This window comes from Staurois parvus, unplaced genomic scaffold (assembly GCF_062004578.1).
Source record: "Staurois parvus isolate SC_StPar_1 unplaced genomic scaffold, SC_StPar_1.0 ptg000013l, whole genome shotgun sequence".
Classification (NCBI taxonomy): domain Eukaryota; kingdom Metazoa; phylum Chordata; class Amphibia; order Anura; family Ranidae; genus Staurois; species Staurois parvus.
Window position 1 is genome coordinate 13,131,188 of NW_028317809.1, and position 21,297 is coordinate 13,152,484.

A 21,297-nucleotide genomic window follows, 5' to 3' on the forward strand; every position below is an offset into this window, starting at 1 on the left:
TCTCAAGGGCTTGTTCAATATGCAAGGACAAGGCAAATAGCTTTATTTTCTATAGTCCAAGGAAAGATAGGGGTCAGGTGCTGGGCAGATCCTTAGCCTGTAATGAGAAATGATCAGATATGACTAATGGCTTGAATTTAGAGGCTCTCCAGGAGAGTGAGGGCAAACACAGGGATCTCGCATATTGAGAAGTCTATGTGAAAAAGAGAGTGCACCAAATGATTACATTTCCAATTGCAGTACAAACTCAAGATCAATGCATACAGCCTTATTTTCAGTGGAGTCAATGCACTGAAAAAATAGGACAGATTGCCCTTTTGTGCAATGTGCTGTAAACATACTGTAATGCGTTGGCCAAGCTACAGTGCAAATTATAAACACATGGGAATGCAAGTAAGCAAGGTATTCCAGCACAATACAAGGTCTGTAAGTACAATTAGGTAATCTAAATACTTTATATTTTGTTTTTTGGTACATTAACTTAGAATATAAAGGCGTTCATACATGATACCTGAATTAAAATTAGTTTTGAAAGTGAATTGCTGTCTACATTTTGATGTGCTAAGTGAAAACATTTTACATTTTTCCCTAGGGTTTATGCTGATGTTGCTCCAGCACTGAGAAAGTGGAAGGAAGCAGGCATAAAACTTTACATATTTTCCAGTGGTAGTATTGAAGCTCAGAAACTGTTGTTTGGATACTCAATTGAAGGTGCCCTGCTTGAGGTACTTTTATTTTGGATGCTATCATTCTATTTGTTCTAGCTTGTGTTTTTGTTAAGTATTTGTAAGACCATATGATAACTTTCAGTTTTAAACAAAGCAAAATATGTTTTTCTACATCAGGTATGCTGTTTTTGGTATGCACGTAGCCTTTTCGCCCCTTCCTTGCAGCTCTCAGCCATTTTAAGATGTTAAGTGGACCTTAACACATAAAGTAAAGATTTGCTATCACATTTCCTGTGCCTTAGCATTTCTCACACTGCTGTTAGTTTCACAACATTTGTAGTGAAGAAAAAGCAAAGTAGTGGGACTTTGGCTACCCCTCCAATGGCCAAAAATGCACATGACACATTTATTAAAATAATTTTTACATAACTTTAATCCAATGATTTACAAAAAACATTGTTTTTTCATTAAGAGCATTTATAAAATGGGCCCTTTGGTTTCTACTACTTGTCTTCCACGTGTAATAGTGGAGGGACTGTAGCACAGAGGTCCTCAGAGATCCTTGTATGTAGGTCGACATGTTTTCGGGATGAGCCGCTTCCTCAGGACCTTTGATCTCAGAAATATAGGTACAGTAAATATATAAATTAACCAAACACTCCATCTGTTAGAGGCACAATAACCCTCAATAATATAACTGTATGTATGTGTGTATATATATATATATATATATATATATATATATATCTCGCACTTAAAAGATTACAGATCATAATTATTTATTTATTATTTATTTTTCCTTTCTCTTTCTTCCTTCCTTTGGGATTAGACAAGTTATCTAGTGAGGGTTATTGTGTCTCTAACACATGGAATGTTTGGTTAATTTATATATATTTTTATATTATTCTAGTGATTACTGTACCTATATTTTTGAGATCTAAGGTTCTGAGGAAGCGGGTCATCCCACAAAACGTGTCGACCTACATACAAAGATCTCTGAGGACCTCAGTGCTACAGCCCCTCCACTATTACATGTGGAAGACAAGTGGTAGAACCAAAGGTCCCATTCTACAAATGCTCTTAATTAAAACAATTTATTTTTTAAAATCATTGGAAGAAATGTAAAAATTATTTTAATAAATGTGTTATGTGCATATTTCACCATTGGAGACATATTTAAAATTTCACTACTTTTGCTTTTTCTTCTGTAATGTTTTTGATAAGGATAACACCCTCCAATCACTTAACCCACAAGTAGCACCACCTTCCTAGATATGTATTGGTTTTTACAACATTTGTAGTGAGAATTGGTAATGTCGCTACTGTGCTGCTCATCTCTCTTGTTGGAAAGGTGTACCCAAGGACCTACATTGTGAAGGCCTCCTTGCTTCATTTAATGTGTGGATCTGTACTTTTCTGCACCTTACCTATGGCTTCTAGAATATTTTCACACCAGTCTTTAGATCACAGTATTTCTAAACCTTCAAGCATTATTAATGACTAAAACAAAGGAAAAAGCCAGCACCCTAGTAAATCAGCATAAATGGATAGACTTTATTGTAAAACAGTAAGATACAGCCGAGTGAACACCCAACGTGTTTTGACTGTTAGGCCCTAATCATGGCTACTTCAAGAAGGTCACACATTTAAATTCTAAATCAACAATCACATTATCATAATAGAGTCAAATGAATATCCAAAGGAGGGGCTATAAACAACGAACATAAGGGAAATATAAAAATGTTATAACAAACACAATACATGTCTATATATACACTGCTCAAAAACATTAAAGGAATACTTTGAAAACATATCAGATCTCAATGGGGAAAAATATCTTGCTGGATATCTATACTGATATGGACTGGGTAATGTGTTAGGAACGTAAGGAATCCCCATCGTTTGATGGAAATGACTATTATCAACCGACAGAGGACTGAATTCAAAGATACCACCTGAAAATCAAAGTGAAAAAATTATGCAGGCTAGTCCATTTTGCTGAAATTTAATTGCAGCAACTCAAAATGGTACTCAGTAGTTTATATGGCCCTCATGTGCTTGTATGCATGCCTGACAATGTTGGGGCATGCTGCTAATGAGACGACGGATGTGTCCTGGGGTATTTGTCCCAGATCTGGACAGGGCATCACTGAGCTCCTGGACAGTCTGAGGTGCAACCTGGCAACATTGGATGGACCGAAACATGATATTCCAGAGGTGTTCTATTGGATTTAGGTCAGATGAGCGTGGGGGCCATCCAATGGTATCAATTCCTTCATCCTCCAGGAACTACCTGCATACTCTCGCCACATGAACCCAAGCATTGTAGTGCATCAGGAGGAACCCAGGACCCACTGCACCAGGATCTGACAATGGGTTAATACCTACTGGCAGTCAGGGTGCCATTATCTAGCCTGTAGAGATCTGTGCATCCCTCCATGGATATGCCTCCCCAGAAAATAACTGACCAACCACCAAAACAGTCATGCTGAACGATGTTACAGGCAGCATAGTGTTCTCCACGGCTTCTCCAGACCCTTTCACATCTGTCACATGTGGTCAGGGTGAACCTGCTCTCATCTGTGAAAAGCACAGGATGCAGTGGTGGACCTGCCAATTCTGGTGTTCAATGGCAAATGACAATCAATCTCTATGGTGCCGGGCAGTGAGCACAGGGCCCACTAGAGGACTTTGGGCCCTCATGAAGTCTGTTTCTGATTGTTTGGTCAGAGACATTCACACCATTGGCCTGCTGGAGTTCATTTTGTAGGGCTCTGGCAGTGCTCATTCTGTTCCTCCTTCCACAAAGGAGCATACACTGATGGGTTAAGGCAGGGCTTGAAAATTTTTCTTTGAATCTAGAAACCAGCTAAAAAAAAGTTAGGAGCCAGTTTTTTTTTTGTTTTTTTTAGCGTAGCATGGGTTGTCAACACAATGTTACACAATGTGATTTGCCACGCAACAATTGCGGCAAAACTGCACCACGTTTTAGTCACCACTGCAAATAATGGCACCTGAACCTGTGATCCACACGCATTGTGTTTTGAGTGCCATTATGAAAAGGGTCCTGTTTGAGTTTGTGGCGGTGCGTTCCAGACTCGCAAGTGATAGAGTAAGTGGCATGCAGAGATAAGTGTACACATAGGATTGCTATTGACAGGAGTTTTCCCATAGAAGTCAATGGGAGGCGGTTTCCCATAGAAGTCAATGGGAGGCGGTTTCCCATGGAAGTCAATGGGAGGCGGTTTCCCATGGAAGTCAATGGGAGGCGGTTTCCCATGGAAGTCAATGGGAGGCGGTTTCCCATGGAAGTCAATGGGAGGCGGTTTCCCATGGAAGTCAATGGGAGGCGGTTTCCCATGGAAGTCAATGGGAGGCGGTTTCCCATGGAAGTCAATGGGAGGCGGTTTCCCATGGAAGTCTATGTGAGGCGCGACTTCCCATGCAAGTCTATGAGAGGCGCGACTTCCCATGGAAGTCTATGTGAGGCGCGACTTCCCATGGAAGTCTATGTGAGGCGCGACTTCCCATGGAAGGCTGTGGGGTCGTGTTGGTATTACTGAACATTACCATGACAATATTAATGTTAATACTAAAAATATTTCCATCAAATCATTTTACGGAGGTGTATAGGGGAAATACTGTATGTCTTCCCATTTTGTGGTATAGACAGAGTTCTGCCTAGTGCTAGGGATTCAGACAGACATAGCAGGTTATTGGAATGAATAGTTTTTTGGATCTATAAATTGCAGACCTGCATCCCTTATGGAATCAACAATAAGTGAGGGTCTGTATTTGAGATAGCTCTTCTTTATCTCCCCTTTGTTCCTCCGTTTCACTTATTTTTTAAAATTTTTGGATCACAATTTTCTTTTAGTCCAGGGTAGGGTTTCCATTTACTATGTTTGTTTGTTTTGATATTAGGGATCTGTTTTGTGTATGTATAAAGTGACATGTATTATGTTTGTTATAATGTTTTTATATTTCCCTTATGTTCTTTACTTATAGCCCCGCCTCCTTCTGATGATCATGTGACTCTATTAACATCATGTGATTGTTTTAATTATTTCAACATATGTGACCTTCTTGTAGAAGCCATGATTAAGGCCTAATGTTATGATCCGCCAGGTGGTGCCTCAGGCTGCCAACTGACAGACCTACTCAGAGCGTGGGGTCTAAGCCCGGGCTGTGCTTTCACCAGAGCCCCTGATGGTGGGGATGGACTTGAAACAGTCCCGGGCCAGGTCACGACCTCCGAGCAGGCCCGCCAGTGGCTGAGGAGACCCTTGGGGACAGGTACCGGGAGAGCCAGATATGAAGAGGATGGCGGCCCCAGCAGGGTAGTAACGGATCGTGGGCCCGTGAGGGTAAGCGGGGTACAGAATCGGTAGGCGAGAGTAGTCGGGTCACACGCAGGGTCAGCAGGGAAGTCAATCCGTAGAATGGTCAGGGCAATCCGGGTCAAACGCAGGAGCAGGCAGAATAGTCAGGACAATCCGGGTCAAACGCAGGAGCAGGCAGAGTAGTCAGGGTCAATCAGGGTCACAAGATAGGTGCAGGAACTCAGGATCACAGAAGACCTTGCGGCAATCTGTGACAGTGCAGGGCATCTTTAAATAGTGCGCCCTGCACTGTCATTGGCCGGCTAGGACGCGCCCCCGGCTGTCATTGGACGCCTGAGGCGCGCCCGCGGCTCCTACTGCGCATGCGCGGCGTCCTGTCAGCCGCGGCTCGCCGGGACCTAGTGCCTGTGTCCCGGCGCGATCCGCCGCCACAGCGCATGCGCGAGGGACGGAGCCGCGATCGCGGACCCTGGAGCCGTGGTCCCTGACATTGCCCCCCCCCCCCAATGGGCACCCTCTGGGAGCCCCACTGATCTCTCCACCGCGGGTGAGCACGAAAAAACTCCCGGATGAGCCTGGGCGCGTGGACGTTCTGGGCGGGTTCCCATGAGTTCTCCTCAGGGCCATACCCCTTCCACTTTATCAGGAACTGTGTCTGGCCCCCCCTCCTTCGGCAACTGAGGATAGTCTCCACTTCAAATTCCTCCTGGTCACCTATAGTGACTGCCTCGGGAGGTCTGGATTCACGGTCCGGGAAGGGATCCGGTCTGGATGGCTTCAGGAGAGATACATGGAAGACAGGATGTATCTTGAAGGTCTGCGGAAGCTCGAGCTCGTAGGCCACCTCGTTAACCACTCGCTTTACCGGAAAGGGGCCGATGAACTTGGGTCCCAGCTTCCTTGAAGGACATAGCATCTTCAAGTTGGTTGTTGCTAGCCAAACCTGATCCCCTGGTTGAAGCAGTAATTCTCCTCTTCTCTTTCTGTCGAATGCCCTCTTACTGTCCTCTTGGGCTTTAGCGATGGCTTCCTGAATTGTCTTGTTATTGACAGAAAAGAAGTTCAAGATGTCTTGAGATGCTGGTACCGGATTCTCAGGCATCAGATCAGGGAGGAATGTGGGATGATACCCATAATTGGAAAAGAACGGGGATTGACCCGTGGCTGAGTGACTCGAGTTGTTGTACGCGAATTCCGCGGAAGGCAGCAACGACAGCCAGTCGTCCTGAAGGTAGGATGTGTAGCACCGTAAGTACTGTTCCAGCGTCTGGTTTGTTCTCTCAGTTTGGCCGTTGGTCTGTGGAAGGTAGGCGGATGAAAGCGACAGCTTGATTCCCAGCGATTTACATAAGGCGTTCCAGAACCTGGAGGTGAATTGGACCCCCCGATCTGATACTATATCTTCGGGAACACCATGAAGCCTAACCACTTCCTTGATGAAGATCCGTGCCGTTTCCGGTGCTGATGGGGTCTTCTCCAGGGGCACGAAATGTGCCATCTTTGAGAAGCGGTCAACGATCACCATTATTGCAGTGTAGCCCTGGGATGGTGGAAGTTCGACCACGAAATCCATGGCTATCATTTGCCAAGCCCGCTTGGGTATGGGTAATGGACGTAACAATCCCCATGCCCTGCTCCTGGAGGGCTTGTTCCTTTGACAGGTGGAACACGTTCGGACGTACTGCTCACAATCCTTGATCATGTCTGGCCACCAGAACGAGCGCCGTAGCAGATCCAGCGTCTTAGTTACCCCGAAGTGGCCCGCCATAGGATGGTCGTGGCAGTGCCCTAGGACCAGGGTTCGCACTTCTTCTGGGACCATGATCTGGTCTTCCTTCCAAATTAGCCCACCGTGGCTCTGGAGGGGTGATTCAGACGGAACTGGTAGTCCTACAGAAGCATCAAGAAGTCGGGAGCGAAGTTCCGTTTGTAGAGCGAGGAAACTCCCAGAAGGTAAGATGGTGTCAGGTAGCACAGTGTCGTCGGGGTCCTCAAACATGCGGGACAGAGCGTCTGGTTTTGTGTTCTTAGTACCGGGTCGGTACGTTATATGGAATGAGAATCGAGAGAAGAAAAGCGCCCATCTCGCTTGGCGAGGTCTCAGTCGTTTTGCCGTTCTCAAATATTCAAGGTTTTTGTGATCTGTGAATATTAGGATTGGGTGTGTGGCTCCTTCCAGTAAATACCTCCATTCTTCAAGAGCAGTTTTAATGGCCAGGAGCTCCCGATCTCCAATGTCGTAGGAACGGTGCGGAGGGAGAACGTCAGCTCCTCGCTTACTAAAGACGTCTAAGAAGTCATGGTAGGCCGGGGGAATAACCTGGGATAGATCGGTGTCACCATCCAAGCACAGGAGGAACCGGGGAACCACGGATCCTGTGACGTGGCAGTGACTTAAACAATAGGGTGAGCAAAATTGAACTGTTCCCTTTTCCCAGTCAATCTGGGGGTTATGGGCCCTCAGCCAAGGGAGGCCCAGAATGACTGGAAAAAGGGGGGATGCGATGGCATCCAAACGGAGGAACTCCTGGTGATGGTCTGCCATTGTGGTGAAAATGGGTGGTGTCTCCTGGTCCAACACCCCTGATTTTATACGAGACCCATCTGCCAAGAAGATGTTGAACCCCCTTTCTTTGGTCTGGAGAGGGATTTTGTGCCGGTGGGCAAAAGTCAGATCGATGAAGCAACTACAGGTTCCTGAGTCAACGATTGCGGTCACCGACAATGTTCCTCCGGGGAGCTGTAAAGACACAGGAATGGCCAGGTAACTCGACTGATCATCCCTTCCTGCGGGTAGAGTAAAAGAAACGGGCGTGGACTTACTCATTTTAGCAGGACAGGAGCGCACCTGATGTCCAGCTTCCCCGCAGTACAGACATAGGTTCTGTGATAGTCTCCTTTGACGTTCCTCGACCGATAAGTGAGAACGGGCCAATCCCAGCTGCATGGGTTCCGGGTTGTCCCCTGTTTCCGTGCTTCGCGGATGGTTCCCTGGGGTTGGAGCTGTATCTCTGGAAGGAATCCATGCCACCCTTTGACCCTGACTGCTCCTTTCCAGCCGACGTTCCCTTAGTCTACGGTCAATTTGAATGGCCAACTCAATCAGTTTTTCTAGGGAGTCAGGTAGGCCTACTCGCGCTAGTTCGTCCTTGAGAGGCTCAGACAGCCCGATGCGGAACTGGTGACATAAGGCTGCATCGTTCCATCTGGTGTCGCCCATGCAACGCCTAAAATCGGACGCGTATTCTTCGGCTGTCCGGCGGCCCTGCCGCAGGGAGTATAGAGTCGCTTCAGCAGAAGCAGCTCGCTGAGGGTCGTCATACAAGACGGCCATGGCCCGAAAGAATTCGGTCACGGAGTCAAGATGGGGGTCGTGCTTCTCCATCAGACGGTGAGCCCAATCCTGGGGCTCATCCTGAAGGAGGGAGACTATAAACCCCACCTTGACGGTCTCAGTGGTGAACGTGCGGGGTTGTAAGTCAAAGTATAGGGTGCAGGCGTTCCGGAAGGCTCGGAAGCGGCTCCGATCACCACGGAATCGTTCCGGCAGAGGAACGCGGGGTTCAGGAGCTAGGGATGTGGCAACCGCTCCGGATACCGGGTTAGCGGGAGGTCCTGCAGGTGGAGGACTCTGAGCAGGGGGAGTCAGGGGGGCTATTGACTCCATGCGGTCCTCCAGTCGGGCGCAGCGACTGTGGAAGTTCTGAAAAGCCTGGGTCAAGGTGGCCAGGTGCTGACAAATATCCTCTAGGGACGCCGGTCCACTTCCTGGCTCTGTCATGGCCGCAAGGTACTGTTATGATCCGCCAGGTGGTGCCTCAGGCTGCCAACTGACAGACCTACTCAGAGCGTGGGGTCTAAGCCCGGGCTGTGCTTTCACCAGAGCCCCTGATGGTGGGGATGGACTTGAAACAGTCCCGGGCCAGGTCACGACCTCCGAGCAGGCCCGCCAGTGGCTGAGGAGACCCTTGGGGACAGGTACCGGGAGAGCCAGATTTGAAGAGGATGGCGGCCCCAGCAGGGTAGTAACGGATCGTGGGCCCGTGAGGGTAAGCGGGGTACAGAATCGGTAGGCGAGAGTAGTCGGGTCACACGCAGGGTCAGCAGGGAAGTCAATCCGTAGAATGGTCAGGGCAATCCGGGTCAAACGCAGGAGCAGGCAGAATAGTCAGGACAATCCGGGTCAAACGCAGGAGCAGGCAGAGTAGTCAGGGTCAATCAGGGTCACAAGATAGGTGCAGGAACTCAGGATCACAGAAGACCTTGCGGCAATCTGTGACAGTGCAGGGCATCTTTAAATAGTGCGCCCTGCACTGTCATTGGCCGGCTAGGACGCGCCCCCGGCTGTCATTGGACGCCTGAGGCGCGCCCGCGGCTCCTACTGCGCATGCGCGGCGTCCTGTCAGCCGCGGCTCGCCGGGACCTAGTGCCTGTGTCCCGGCGCGATCCGCCGCCACAGCGCATGCGCGAGGGACGGAGCCGCGATCGCGGACCCTGGAGCCGTGGTCCCTGACACCTAAAGACTGAAACATGTTGGCTGTCTATTTGGCAGTATCTTACTGTTCTTCAATAAAGGATATCCATTCATGCTAATTTATCAGAGTGCTGGCTTTTTTCTTTGTTCCAGCCTTTTAACCTGCGCTTTTGGCTCTCGGAGCTTTGGATTCCAGTGGAGGTTATAGCTCTGTCTCACTTGTCTTAATATTAGTGAGTAGTTGTTTGCCCTCCACTTTCCTTTTTTTGTTACAGCTTCCACCGTTCAGATGTTCTTTAAATTAAATGTGGCCTTATGCTGACCATTTCTTGGAATTAAATAAGTACAGTGGGGAAAATAATTATTTGATCCCCTGCAGATTTTGTAAGTTTGCCCACTTAAAAAGAAATGAAGGGTCTAAAATTTTTATTACAAGTGTATTTTAAATGATAGAGACAGAATATCAACCAAAAATCCTGAAAAAACACGAGACAAATGTTATAAATTGAGTTGCAGTTCTGTGAGTAAAATAAGTATTTGATCCTCAAGCAAAACATGACTTAGTACTTGGTGGAGAAACCCTTGTTTACACACATTTCAGGAGGGATTTTGGTCCACTCTTCTTTACAGATCTTCTCTAAATCCTTAAGGTTTCTTGGCTGTTGCTTGGCAACTCAAAGTTTCAGCTCCCCCTATACATTTTCTATAGGATTAAGGTCTGACTATAAACAAGAACCCAGCGTCAAAATCTGTCATACACCAAAAGGTCTCTTTTCACAGTCACGTAAAATATTCATACTATAAATTCTTCAATTCTCCAAAGTTTCTCACCATAATTTTTCAAGTGTCCAATTCATGTGCAGCAAAATTTTGTATACTCACTTAAAAAGTGTCAACTCCTCATGCAAAAAAATATAAAATGCATATAGTGCATTATCTTTTTAAATATAATAAATAAAATATATATTACACTCACATAAAAGTGCTAATATGGTGCCGATTCTCCACCATGTGACATCAATCTAAATCCATAATTCCTACTCTTACTCTCCAATCAAAAATCCTCGCTTTATTAAAGGGGGGTGAATCTTGTAAATCACTTCATTTTCATTCTTCTGTCATAATCAAATGCCCCCCAAACAAGATATCATATAGTGTAGTATTTTCAATTCAACGGAAATCAATTAGTACCCATGTGCCCGCACTCCTGTAATCTCTGTGATCACAACCAGTGCTCAATCCACCTTAGGTGACCCACCACCTCACGGTTCGTGCACCTTACTAGATTCTCCTAGGTCTGAAGCATGGATTGTCATAGTCAACTGCTACATCTGAAAGATCTCTTTTGGAGAGCACTGGTTGGTGACTGTCAAAATGGACCTTTTGGTGTATGACGGATTTGGACACTGGGTTCTTGTTTATAATCATAGCTTCCCAGGGGGGAAGTAATATCCTGGCGCCTGGAAATTTTACTTATTTTGTATAATTTTGTAGTTTGGGTTCTGTGCAGTTTGTGGATATTTGGGGTGACCGTGAGGTTGACGGTGACGTGGGTTTACACTGGGTGTGGATTTTATTACACAAGGTCTGGAGACTGGCTAGGCCACTCCATGACCTTAATGTGCTTGTTCTTGTGCCACTCGTTTGTTGCCTTGGTGGTGTGTTTTGGGTCATTGTCATGATGAAAGACCCACCCATGACCCATTTTCAGTGTTCTGGCTGAGGGAAGAATGTTCTTATCCAAGATTTTTCAATACATGGCCCTGTTCATTTGTCCCTCAATGCGGCAAGGTTGGCATGTACCTTTAGCAGAGAAACAGCCCCAAAGCATAATGTTTCCACCTCCATGCTTGACTGTAGGGATGGTGTCCTTAGGTTCATAGTGAGCATTTTCAATCCTTCAAACATGGCAAGTCAAGTTAATGTCAAAGAGCTTAATTATGGTCTCATCTGACCACAGCACTTTCTCCCAATCCTTCTCTGAATCATTTAGATGTTCAATGGCAAACTTCATATGGGCCTGTAAGTGTGCCTTCTTGAGGAGAGGGAGCTTACGGCACTGCAGGATTTTAGTCCATGGCGATGTATTGTGTTACCAATGGTTTGTTTGGTGATTATTCACAAGCTCCTCCTATGTAGTTCTGGGCTGATCCCTCACTTTTCTCACGATCATCCTTACCTCATGAGACAAAATCTTGCATGGAGCTCCAGACCGAGGGCGATTTGATGGTTATTTTGTATTTCTGCCATTTGCGAATAATGGCTCCAACAGTTGACTCCTTCTCACCAAGCTTCTTGCTGATGATCTTGTAGCCCATTCCAGCCTGTGCAGGTCTACAATCTTGTCCCTGTTGTCCTTTGACAGCTCTTTGGTCATTTGCCCATGTTGATGAGGTTTAAAATGGAATAAAGAGATTCTGTGGACAGGTGCCTTTTATACGCATAACGAGATTTCGTTAGGAGTACCTTCTTAAACTGACAGGACTAATCTGTGTACTACTTGAGCACATAGCCAGTCTGTGGGAGCCAGAATTATTTTTGGTTGGTTGGAATCAACTACTTATATTACTCGCTGAACTGCAACTCAATTTGTATCATGTATTTTTTCTGGATTTTTGTTTGATATTCTGTCTCTATCATTTAAAATATGCCTATGATAAAAAAATATAGATCCTTCATTTGTTTGTAAGTAGGCAAACTTACCAAATCTGCAGGGGATGAAATATTTATTTTCCCCACTGTAGATCTATTGCAGAACCATACATATTTTCTCTACTCATTCTGTTCTACACCATTTGTTTCCACATTTTCATGGAATTCCGAAGTATGTGTTATCCTTATAATACCATGGAATAATAAAGGCTCTTTGCAAGGTATGGAAAAGCAGGTCATTGTTATTTAAAAATGTGGCCTGAGGACACAAAACAATTGGCATTGCAGTATTTACATAGGGCAGGATTGTGATAAGTTAATAATAAAGGAAGATGTAAGTGAATGTACACATGACTTAAAGTCTCTTTATGAAGTATTTTCAGTTTTGAAGAAACTGACAAAGCCCATGCCTGCATGATCAAAGTGTATCACAAAAATAGCTTTCTTCTGAACCAGGATGAAATTGAATGTGGTGATAAAATAAAAATGACGAATGCCTGCAGAGAGGGATATGCATGATAAATCATAAGCACTTGTGCGCTACATACAGTTTTGCTCCTCTAGGCCCCTCAGATGGTGCCACCTGGCTATGGTATTTAATGTTATGCTCATTGGTTTATGTATGTTACAGTCATAGAGTTTTGGCAGGTATGCTCACTTATTTTAAACATTAAAGTGTATGTAAACCCTAACAATGACTCTTTCAAATTTGCGCTCTATTATACCATTCAAAGAATTTGGTTATATCGGTTTGATCAGTGCACAAAAACCTGCTGATCATGTCAGAAATGCAGAGCTGTCCCGTGTCTTCAGCACACTACATGTATTATCGTAAAGAAACTATTTAGCACTTCTAATTCTTATCATGGACTAGAGAATGATTAGCCTTTATATTGCAGAGATGAGGAGAGTGAAAGGTTTGAGTAGTTCTGCATAAGATGCAGGGCAGGGCTGGCACTGCTCATTCCATAGAAGTGCTGTGTTTTGTCAACCCACAACAGGGCTCAAACTCCATCTTTTTCAAAATATTACGTTACACTCATATTTAGGACGTAACCTGTAACATGTTGCTAAGCAGCATTCTAGAAACACCCCCTTCCCCTCCCATTCCCTTGACAGCATGCTGGGTTTCCTCTTACCCTCAGCAAATTTGACTTTTGAAATCAGTGCAGCTATGCACGGCTCTGCCTGCACAGTTCCCTCATTCATTCACAGAGATCTTTGAATGATGAACTACAACTCCTATCTGCCAATGATCATCAGTGCTATAAGCAGATGGCAGATGGACTTGTAATTCTCAATGGCATACAAGTCAGTCATCACTGTACTTGTAATCCATTGAAACTTCCTCCAGCTGAAAGCCTGTACAGAGGCATGGGCAGAGAGCTAAAGGAAGAGTCTGCAGGACCTTGACATTGCACCTGCCTTCCACTCAGCGCAGGTCCAATGCTTTGCAAGCTCCTGTGAAAAAAAAAAATAAATGCACATTTTTTCCTGCAACAATGTGTGCATTTTTAATTTTTTTAAGGTGAACTTGGCCTTTAAGAACTAATTGAACTTCTAGCAGATCAATTGGCATTTTCCTGAAGCTGTAGGGTCTTTGAGGGGATAAAATGCTGGGAAATGTGCATATAGTGCAGAAATATACTTCTGATGTTTTTGTTTTTTGCCTTGACATACACTTTTTGTATACTTTGCAGTTGTTTCACGGGCATTTTGACACTACTGTTGGACCTAAAGTGCAGAGTGAAAGTTACAGAAAAATTGCTGATCATATTGGATGTTCAACAGAAAGTATCCTTTTTTTAACTGATATTACTAAAGGTAAGCATATTTACACCTGCATGAGCATAATGCCTCTTCTATATCATACGGTGCAAGAACATTTAGCAGTACCAGAGAACAAAAAAAGTCTATTTTCCAGCCTGCTCTAGAAGAAAAAGTTTATCTGATACCTAAACTTTTTTTCGTTTTGGATAGGGGAGGGTAAGGAATGGTTAAAACATCTGCCTGTTTATTTTGCCACCTTTGTTCCATTCGGGAGCTTTACCTTCTCTTCCTATCCTGTAGACACAAAAAGAAGTGAGATAAAATCACTCCAAATTGATGGGAATGCTTTCATGAACAGCTATCCCCAGAACAAATCAATACTTTACACAGAACCAAGTCAACTGTACAGTCACGTTTGTCACATGTTCAGGGTGAACATGCTCTCATCTGTGAAAAGCACAGGGCGCCAGTGGTGGACCTGCCAATTCTGGTGTCCAATGGCAAATGCTAATCAAGCTATATGGTGCCAGGCATTGAGCACAGGGCCCACTAGATTACGTCGGGCCCTCAGACCACCCTCAGGAAGTCTGTTTCTGATTGGTTAGAGACAGTCACACCAGTGGCCTGCTGGAGGTCATTTTGTATAGCTTTGGCAGTGCTCATCCTGTTCCTTCTTGCACAAAAGAGCATATACCGGTCCTGCTGAAGGGTTAAGGACCTTCTACGGCCTTGTCCAGCTCTCCTAGAGTAACTGCGTGTCTTCTGGAATCTCCTCTATGCTCTTGAGACTGTGCTGGCAGACACCACACACCTTCTGGCAATGGCATGTACTGACGTGCCATCCTGGAGGAGTTGGACTTCCTGTGCAACCTCTGTAGGGTCCAGGTATCCCCTCATGCTACCAGTAGTGACACTGACCCTAGCCAAAACTAGTGAAAATATTCAGAAAAGATGAGTAGGGAAAAAAATGTCAGTGGCCTCAAACTGTAAAACCATTCCTGTTTTGGGGTTCATCTCATTGTTGCCCATCTAGTGCACCATTTTTTTTTTTTTTAAACTATTTTTATTGCATTTTTTACACTGCGTACAAAATATCTTGACATACAAAACTGTAAACCATTTGCAGTTGTTGTTAATGTCATTAACACCAAAGCAGCTGAAACTGTTTAACAACCCCCTCTGCTACTTAACTGACCAGATCAATATCCCAGGAGTTTATTTGACTTGATGCTATACTCTGATTAAAAAGTGTTCCTTTAGTTTTTTTGAGTAGTGTTTGTATATGTGTGTGTGTGTGCGGAGGAGTCTGCTATGGATGACTGGCAAAACCACCAGGGGGAGTACTTCCTTACGGTTTTTTTTGCCTGTACCTGCCTATAATACCTATTTTTGGCCACTTGAGGGAGTCTGTTGCAGTATAGACCACGTGGACTCAGGAGTACATGCTATCCTTGTTTTTCAGTGGACTGCATGGGAGTGTGTTGCTTCACTTTAAGCAGGTCTATTTTGAATTCCGTGTTTTGATTAAATTCTTACACAGTTCTTGTAATGCTAGTGGTGGTAATGTCATCCAGAAAGCGGTGTAGGGGAGGCACAGCAGGAAGGGGTGCAAATGCACCACTGCTGGGTCCTGTGGAGCCTAGTCGAAGTTCCGCTGTGTTATCTTCTCTGGAAAGACCAGATGCAACGGGTCAATATGAGCCACTGCATTTGTCCGGCATTGTGGCTACTACCTGTGCATCTTCTTCAGTATATGTAACTAAAGAGAATCTTGCATCAGCCTTAGCAGGCTTAGAAGACAAGATTGTTGGGATGGTTGCATCGGCTGCGCAAGGGGGTAAAGCACAGGAAAGATCCCCATCTTTGGACCCACTAGTCCTTGAACAAGAGTGGGTGGAACCTGAGGAAGAAGATGAGGTAGCTAATCTTGAAGAGGGTCAGGCAATTTATTCTCTGTCCGAGGAGTCACAGCCTGATGAGAAGCAGGGGGTTTCTGCTTCTCAATCACAGAGTTAAGACCCTCTCTGATCTGGTCCGGTCAGGTTTCAAGTTGCCCCCATCATATGAGGTCTCTTATTCCTCTTTGGGCTCATTAAAATCTCAACACCTCGAGGTATTCAGGCGTTTCCGGTGCACCCGAAGTTATGTATGCTGACTGGGAGCACCCAAATTCTGTTTTTGTTCCGCAAAAAAGATTCTCCCTTCTGTATCCTATGGAGGAGAAGTTTGTTAGAAAGTGGGGCATGCCGGGGGTGGACACAGCTGTATCTTCCATGAATAAACATTTAACTTGCCCTGTGGATAAAGCCCAGATGTTTAAGGGTCTGGCGGATAAAAAATTAGAATTGCTGCTCAAGACTTCTATTTCCTTGGCAGGGGCTGACGCACAAGCAGAGATTGCTGCTATCGTTATCTGTCAGAGTCTGAATGACCATATTAAACGGGTGGTTAGAAGACCATCTTTTTTGGAGGAGGATACAGCTATGGATTTGGAAGGTTTACCACAAGCCTTGTTTTTTGCAGTTGATCTTCTTCAGGATTCGATTTAGCAGATCTCTCGCATGGCCCTTCTGTCGGTACACATGCGCAGGGTCTTGTGATTAAAGTGTTGGGCAGCGGAACTACCGTGCAAAAGATTGTTGGCGGGTTTTACCTTTCATGGAGAACGTTTGTTTGGGGAGAACTTAGACAAGTATATCCAGAAGATCTCAGGGGGAAAAAGTATGCTTTTACCCTTAAGGAAAAAGCCCAAATGCCTGACCTTTAAAGGGCCAGGTGCTGTGGTGGTTTGTGCTTCTTCCGTTAGGCAAGCATTTTGCCGTACACAGGGCTCTGTGTCTAAAGGAAAATTTCAGGGCCAGAAGAAAACCTGTGCAGAAGCCCTCCAGGTCAGATTCTAAGTCCGCTTCATTATGAAGGGGTGCCCCTACTCGTGAGGCTGGGGTGAACACTTTCGGTTTTTTTGGAGATCTGGGAAGAGCTGATCCAGGACAAGTGGGTCACTGCTACAGTTGCTCAGGGGTAGAAACTGGAGTTTCAGGGAATTCCTCCTCCCTGTTTCTTAAGGTCCAATGTATCCAGGAATCCATTGAGAAGGAAATCCTTTGTTTCAGGCACTCAACTGTCTGTTGTCCCAGGGCGTGATTGTGGAGGTTCCAGCTGACAAAAGGTTCCAGGGATTTTATTCAAACCTATTCAGTTCCAAAACCAAATGGGGATGTAAGGCCTATTCTATACTTAAAGGGGCTGAACTGGTTCCTAAAAATGTGTTAATTTTGGATGGAGTCAGTCTGGTCAGTAGTTGCATCTTTAAAAGAGACTTTCTAGTGTCGCATACCTGCATGTGCCAATATTTCCAGCTTATCAAAAGTTTCTGCGGTTTGCGATAGAAACTCGACATTTTCAGTTGGTGGCACTACCTTTAGGGCTAGCCACGGCTCCTTAAGTGTTTACAAAAGAGTCAGGCTCCAGTTCTGGGGCTGCTCAGAATGCAGGGAGTATCAATTTTGGGCTATCTTGATGATCTACTGCTCAGGGGTCAGTCAGGTCCAAGCCGGAGAAAAAATGTGATCCTTGCGATTCATACTCTGGAGCACTTGGGCTTCAACTTCGAGAAGTCAGCCATGGAGCGAGTACAGAGTCTGGAGTATTTGGGGTTGGTCCTAGACACTGTCTAGGCAAAGGTGTTTCTGCCTCTAGGAAAGGACCGTGCCCTGAGAGATCAGGTTCGGAGTTTGAGGAGCAGGAAGTATCCTTCCATTCGTCTCTGCATGAGGTTAATGGGGAAGATGGTATCCTCATTTGAGGCAGTGTACTATGCGCAGTTCCACTCAAGGCCTTTGCAGAGGAGTATTCTGTCTGCATTGAACAGAAAGATTGCAGCACTGGATTACTGCATGTCTTTATCCCCTCGGGTACTGCAAAGCTTGAATTGGTGGTTGGAAGCTTGGAATTTGGAAAAGGGAAGATCTTTCCCATCAGTGATTTGGAATCTGGTAACAACCAATGCCAGCCTCTGGGGTTGGGGGGCTGTTCTAGAAGGGACCACTGTCCAGGGGATGTGGTCACCCCAGGAAAAAATCCTTCCTATCAACATCCTGGAGCTTCGGGCGGTGCGGCTTGCCCTGAGATATTGGAGGACCAGGCTTCATGGTTGGCCAGTCAGGGTCCAGTCCGACAATGCTACAGCATCAAACAAGGCGGTACCAAGAGCTGGAGGGCTCAGGAGGGAGGTAGATCACATTCTTTGATAACTTGCTCTTGCCACGAAACGCGTTAGGCATAAGGATACCTCTCATACCACTTGTTACCTACATAGTCCATGCATCTGACTGTCGGCCATCTTTTTGGATTCTGTGAATCAGCTTCTTTGGATATTACCATGTAAGTGTGCTATCTGTTTTTACCAATCTCTTGAATAAAAATACTACACTATCAAGATTTCTCTCTTTTGGGTCTTATTGCTGAGTCCCTAAGGTGATCTCCTGATATGAAAGCACACCACCCCTGGCGATAGATGATATAAGGCAAATTCGTGTTACTGTAAAGAGGCGCACTCCCCCTGGTGGTAGGAGACGGCAAGAGTGGTGCACAGGTGTTCCTGAGGGCTCTACGCTGATGACCATTTGGCTGTGACCAGGAGTAGGTCATTATACTCCAATGCGCTTTTACTTGCGCTATCTGGTTAGTGCATTTTACAGCTATTCTCCTATCACAGAAGTCACGGATTTGATTGGCACTCGGATGTACTTCTAGATCTAATGACTCTAACATCCCTATCACTATATGCACTTCGATTGGTTGGATGAATCTTTATTACTTACCCGACCACTGTTTACATTAATTTATGTACGTTAAACCTGGTGCATGTCATACCTCGTATGTTAATTCCCCTTACTATACACTCAAGCGCTGCATTTTTTGCTGTATTTTATAGATCGCATTCTTGCTTGGGTAAAAGGGCATGCTCCAGTTCTGTCAGCAGTATTCATTCCAGGGATAGAGAATTGTCAGGCGGTTGTTTCCGGGGGAATGGACTCTGCATCCCAAGATGTTTTCAGCAATCTGCCAGCATTGGCGGTACTTGGACATAGATCTGTTGGTGTCCAGGTTCAACAGCAAGGTGGACAGGTTTGTGTCCAGGACGCGGGACCCTCTTGCGATAGGGTAAGATGCTTTGGTGATACCGTGGGATCAGTTTTCCCTAATCTATGCCTTTCCCCTGATTCAGCTACTCCCACAGCTATTACCCAGGATTTGAGACAAGATGATTTTGGTGATATTAGTGGCACCAGCCTGGCCAAGGAGGTGTTGGTACGCGGACACTGTCAGGCTAGCAGTGGGCGATCCATGGCCACTGCCAGATCGGTTAGACCTGCTGTCTCTGGGGCCTATATTGCACACTGCTTTACAGTGAATTTCACGGTATGGCTCTTGAGACACAAATTTTGAAAGATAGGGGAGTGTCAGACTCGGTTATCCACACAATGTTGAATGCTAGGAAGCTGGTTTCAAGGATCATTTATTATAGAACTTGGAAGGCATATATTTCTTAGTGTGACATTCGAAATTGGCACCCCCAGAAATATTTGATTGGGAGTATTTTGTCTTTTCTCCAATCAGGAGTAGAAAAGAAGTTTGCTGTTGTTACTGTTAATTGTCAGGTTTCAGCCTTGGCTGTTTTCTTCCAAATACTGATTGCTTCCCACTCTTTGGTTCATACTTCTTTACAGGGAGTGATGTTTACTGTTCCTCCTGTCAGACAGTCCCTGCGTCTTTGGGACTTGAACTTGGTCTTGGCAGGTTTACAGAAACCACCATTTGAACCTATCAGGGAGATTCCGTTAGTTCTGCTAACAAAAAAAGTTTCTGTTTTGGTGGCAATTACCTCTGCAAGAAGGGCATTTGAGTTGGCAGCTCTTTCTTGTAGGGATCCATTTTGGGTTTTACATCAGGATAAGGTGAAGTTACGGCTTCACCCGTCCTTTTTGCCAAAGGTGGTTTCTAGTTTTCATCTCAATCAGGGCATTGTTCTGCCTTCATTTTTTCCTAGGCCTCAGTCGGCAAAAGATAGATCTTTGCATGCTCTGGATGTGGTTCGGGCAATAAAGGTCTATTTGAGAATGACGGCGCAGATTAGAAAGGCTGATTCCTTGTTTATTTAGCTGGAAGGTCCCAAGAGAGGACAGGCGGCATCCAAATAAACTCTTTCTATACTATAAGTGGATTCATCAGTTAATCATTCAAGTCTATGGTTTGAAGAGCAAGGTTCCACCCTTTCGGGTGTCAGTTGCTCAGGTTTGCAAGGCTGCTATATGGTTTTCGGTTCATACATTCACAAGATTTTACCAGGTGGATGTCAGAACCATAGAGGATTCTGCCTTTGGCCACACCATTTTACGAACTGCTGAGTAGCTCCTTTTGGGATGCTGGCATTAGTTATTGTGATGTCACCCACCCCCCAAGGTTACTGCTTTGGGACGTCCTACAGTCTTTATTATGGCCTGCTCTGTGTCCTGTGATGTTTGATAAAGAAAATTAGATTTTTCCTACATACCGTATTTGCCGGCGTATAAGACGACTGGGCGTATAAGACGACCCCCCTACTTTTCCTGCTAAAATGTAGTGTTTGGGCTATACTCGCCGTATAAGACTACCCCTCTTCCAATGCACACCAGTGGGAGGAATAGTGCCCCATCATTGATGTCAGTGGGAGGAATAGTGCCCCATCATTGATGTCAGTGGGAGGAATAGTGCCCCATCATTGGTATCAGTGGGAGGAATAGTGCCCCATCATTGGTATCAGTGGGGGGAATAGTGCCCCATCATTGGTATCAGTGGGGGGAATAGGTGCCCCATCATTGGTATCAGTGGCAGGAATAGTGCCCCATCATTGATGTCAGTGGGAGGAATAGTGCCCCATCATTGGTATCAGTGGGAGGAATAGTGCCCCATCATTGGTATCAGTGGGGGGAATAGTGCCCCATCATTGGTATCAGTGGGGGGAATAGGTGCCCCATCATTGGTATCAGTGGCAGGAATGGTGCCCCATCATTGGCATCAGTGGGAGGAATAGTGCCCCATCATTGGTATCAGTGGGGGGAATAGGTGCCCCATCATTGGTATCAGTGGCAGGAATAGTGCCCCATCATTGGTGTCAGTGGGAGGAATGGTGTCCCATCATTGGTGTCAGTGAGGGGTGGAATAGTGCCCCATCATTGGTGTCAGTGGGGGGAGGAATAGTGCCCCATCGTTGGTGTCAGTGGGGGGGGGGAATAGTGCCCCATCGTTGGTGTCAGTGGGGGGGAGGAATAGTGCCCCATCGTTGGTGTCAGTGGGAGGAATAGTGCCCCATCGTTGGTATCAGTGGGAGGAATAGTGCCCCATCATT

At 45.6% G+C, this 21,297-nt stretch overlaps 1 protein-coding gene and 1 long non-coding RNA gene across 2 annotated transcripts in view; one reads left to right on the forward strand and one right to left on the reverse strand.

Annotated features, from left to right (window-relative positions):
- The window catches only part of ENOPH1 (enolase-phosphatase 1), a 62,398-nt gene that overhangs the window by 25,854 nt on the left and 15,247 nt on the right, over positions 1-21,297 (forward strand). Inside the window, exons 4-5 of the mRNA XM_089675805.1 lie at positions 593-725; positions 13,838-13,961. Of these exons, the coding sequence (XP_089531931.1) occupies positions 593-725; positions 13,838-13,961 (257 nt within the window). The remainder of the gene's footprint in view (positions 1-592; positions 726-13,837; positions 13,962-21,297) is intronic.
- Positions 1-21,297, reverse strand: part of LOC149473627 (uncharacterized) — a 32,790-nt gene that overhangs the window by 1,807 nt on the left and 9,686 nt on the right. The gene's annotated exons all lie outside the window — the stretch shown is intronic.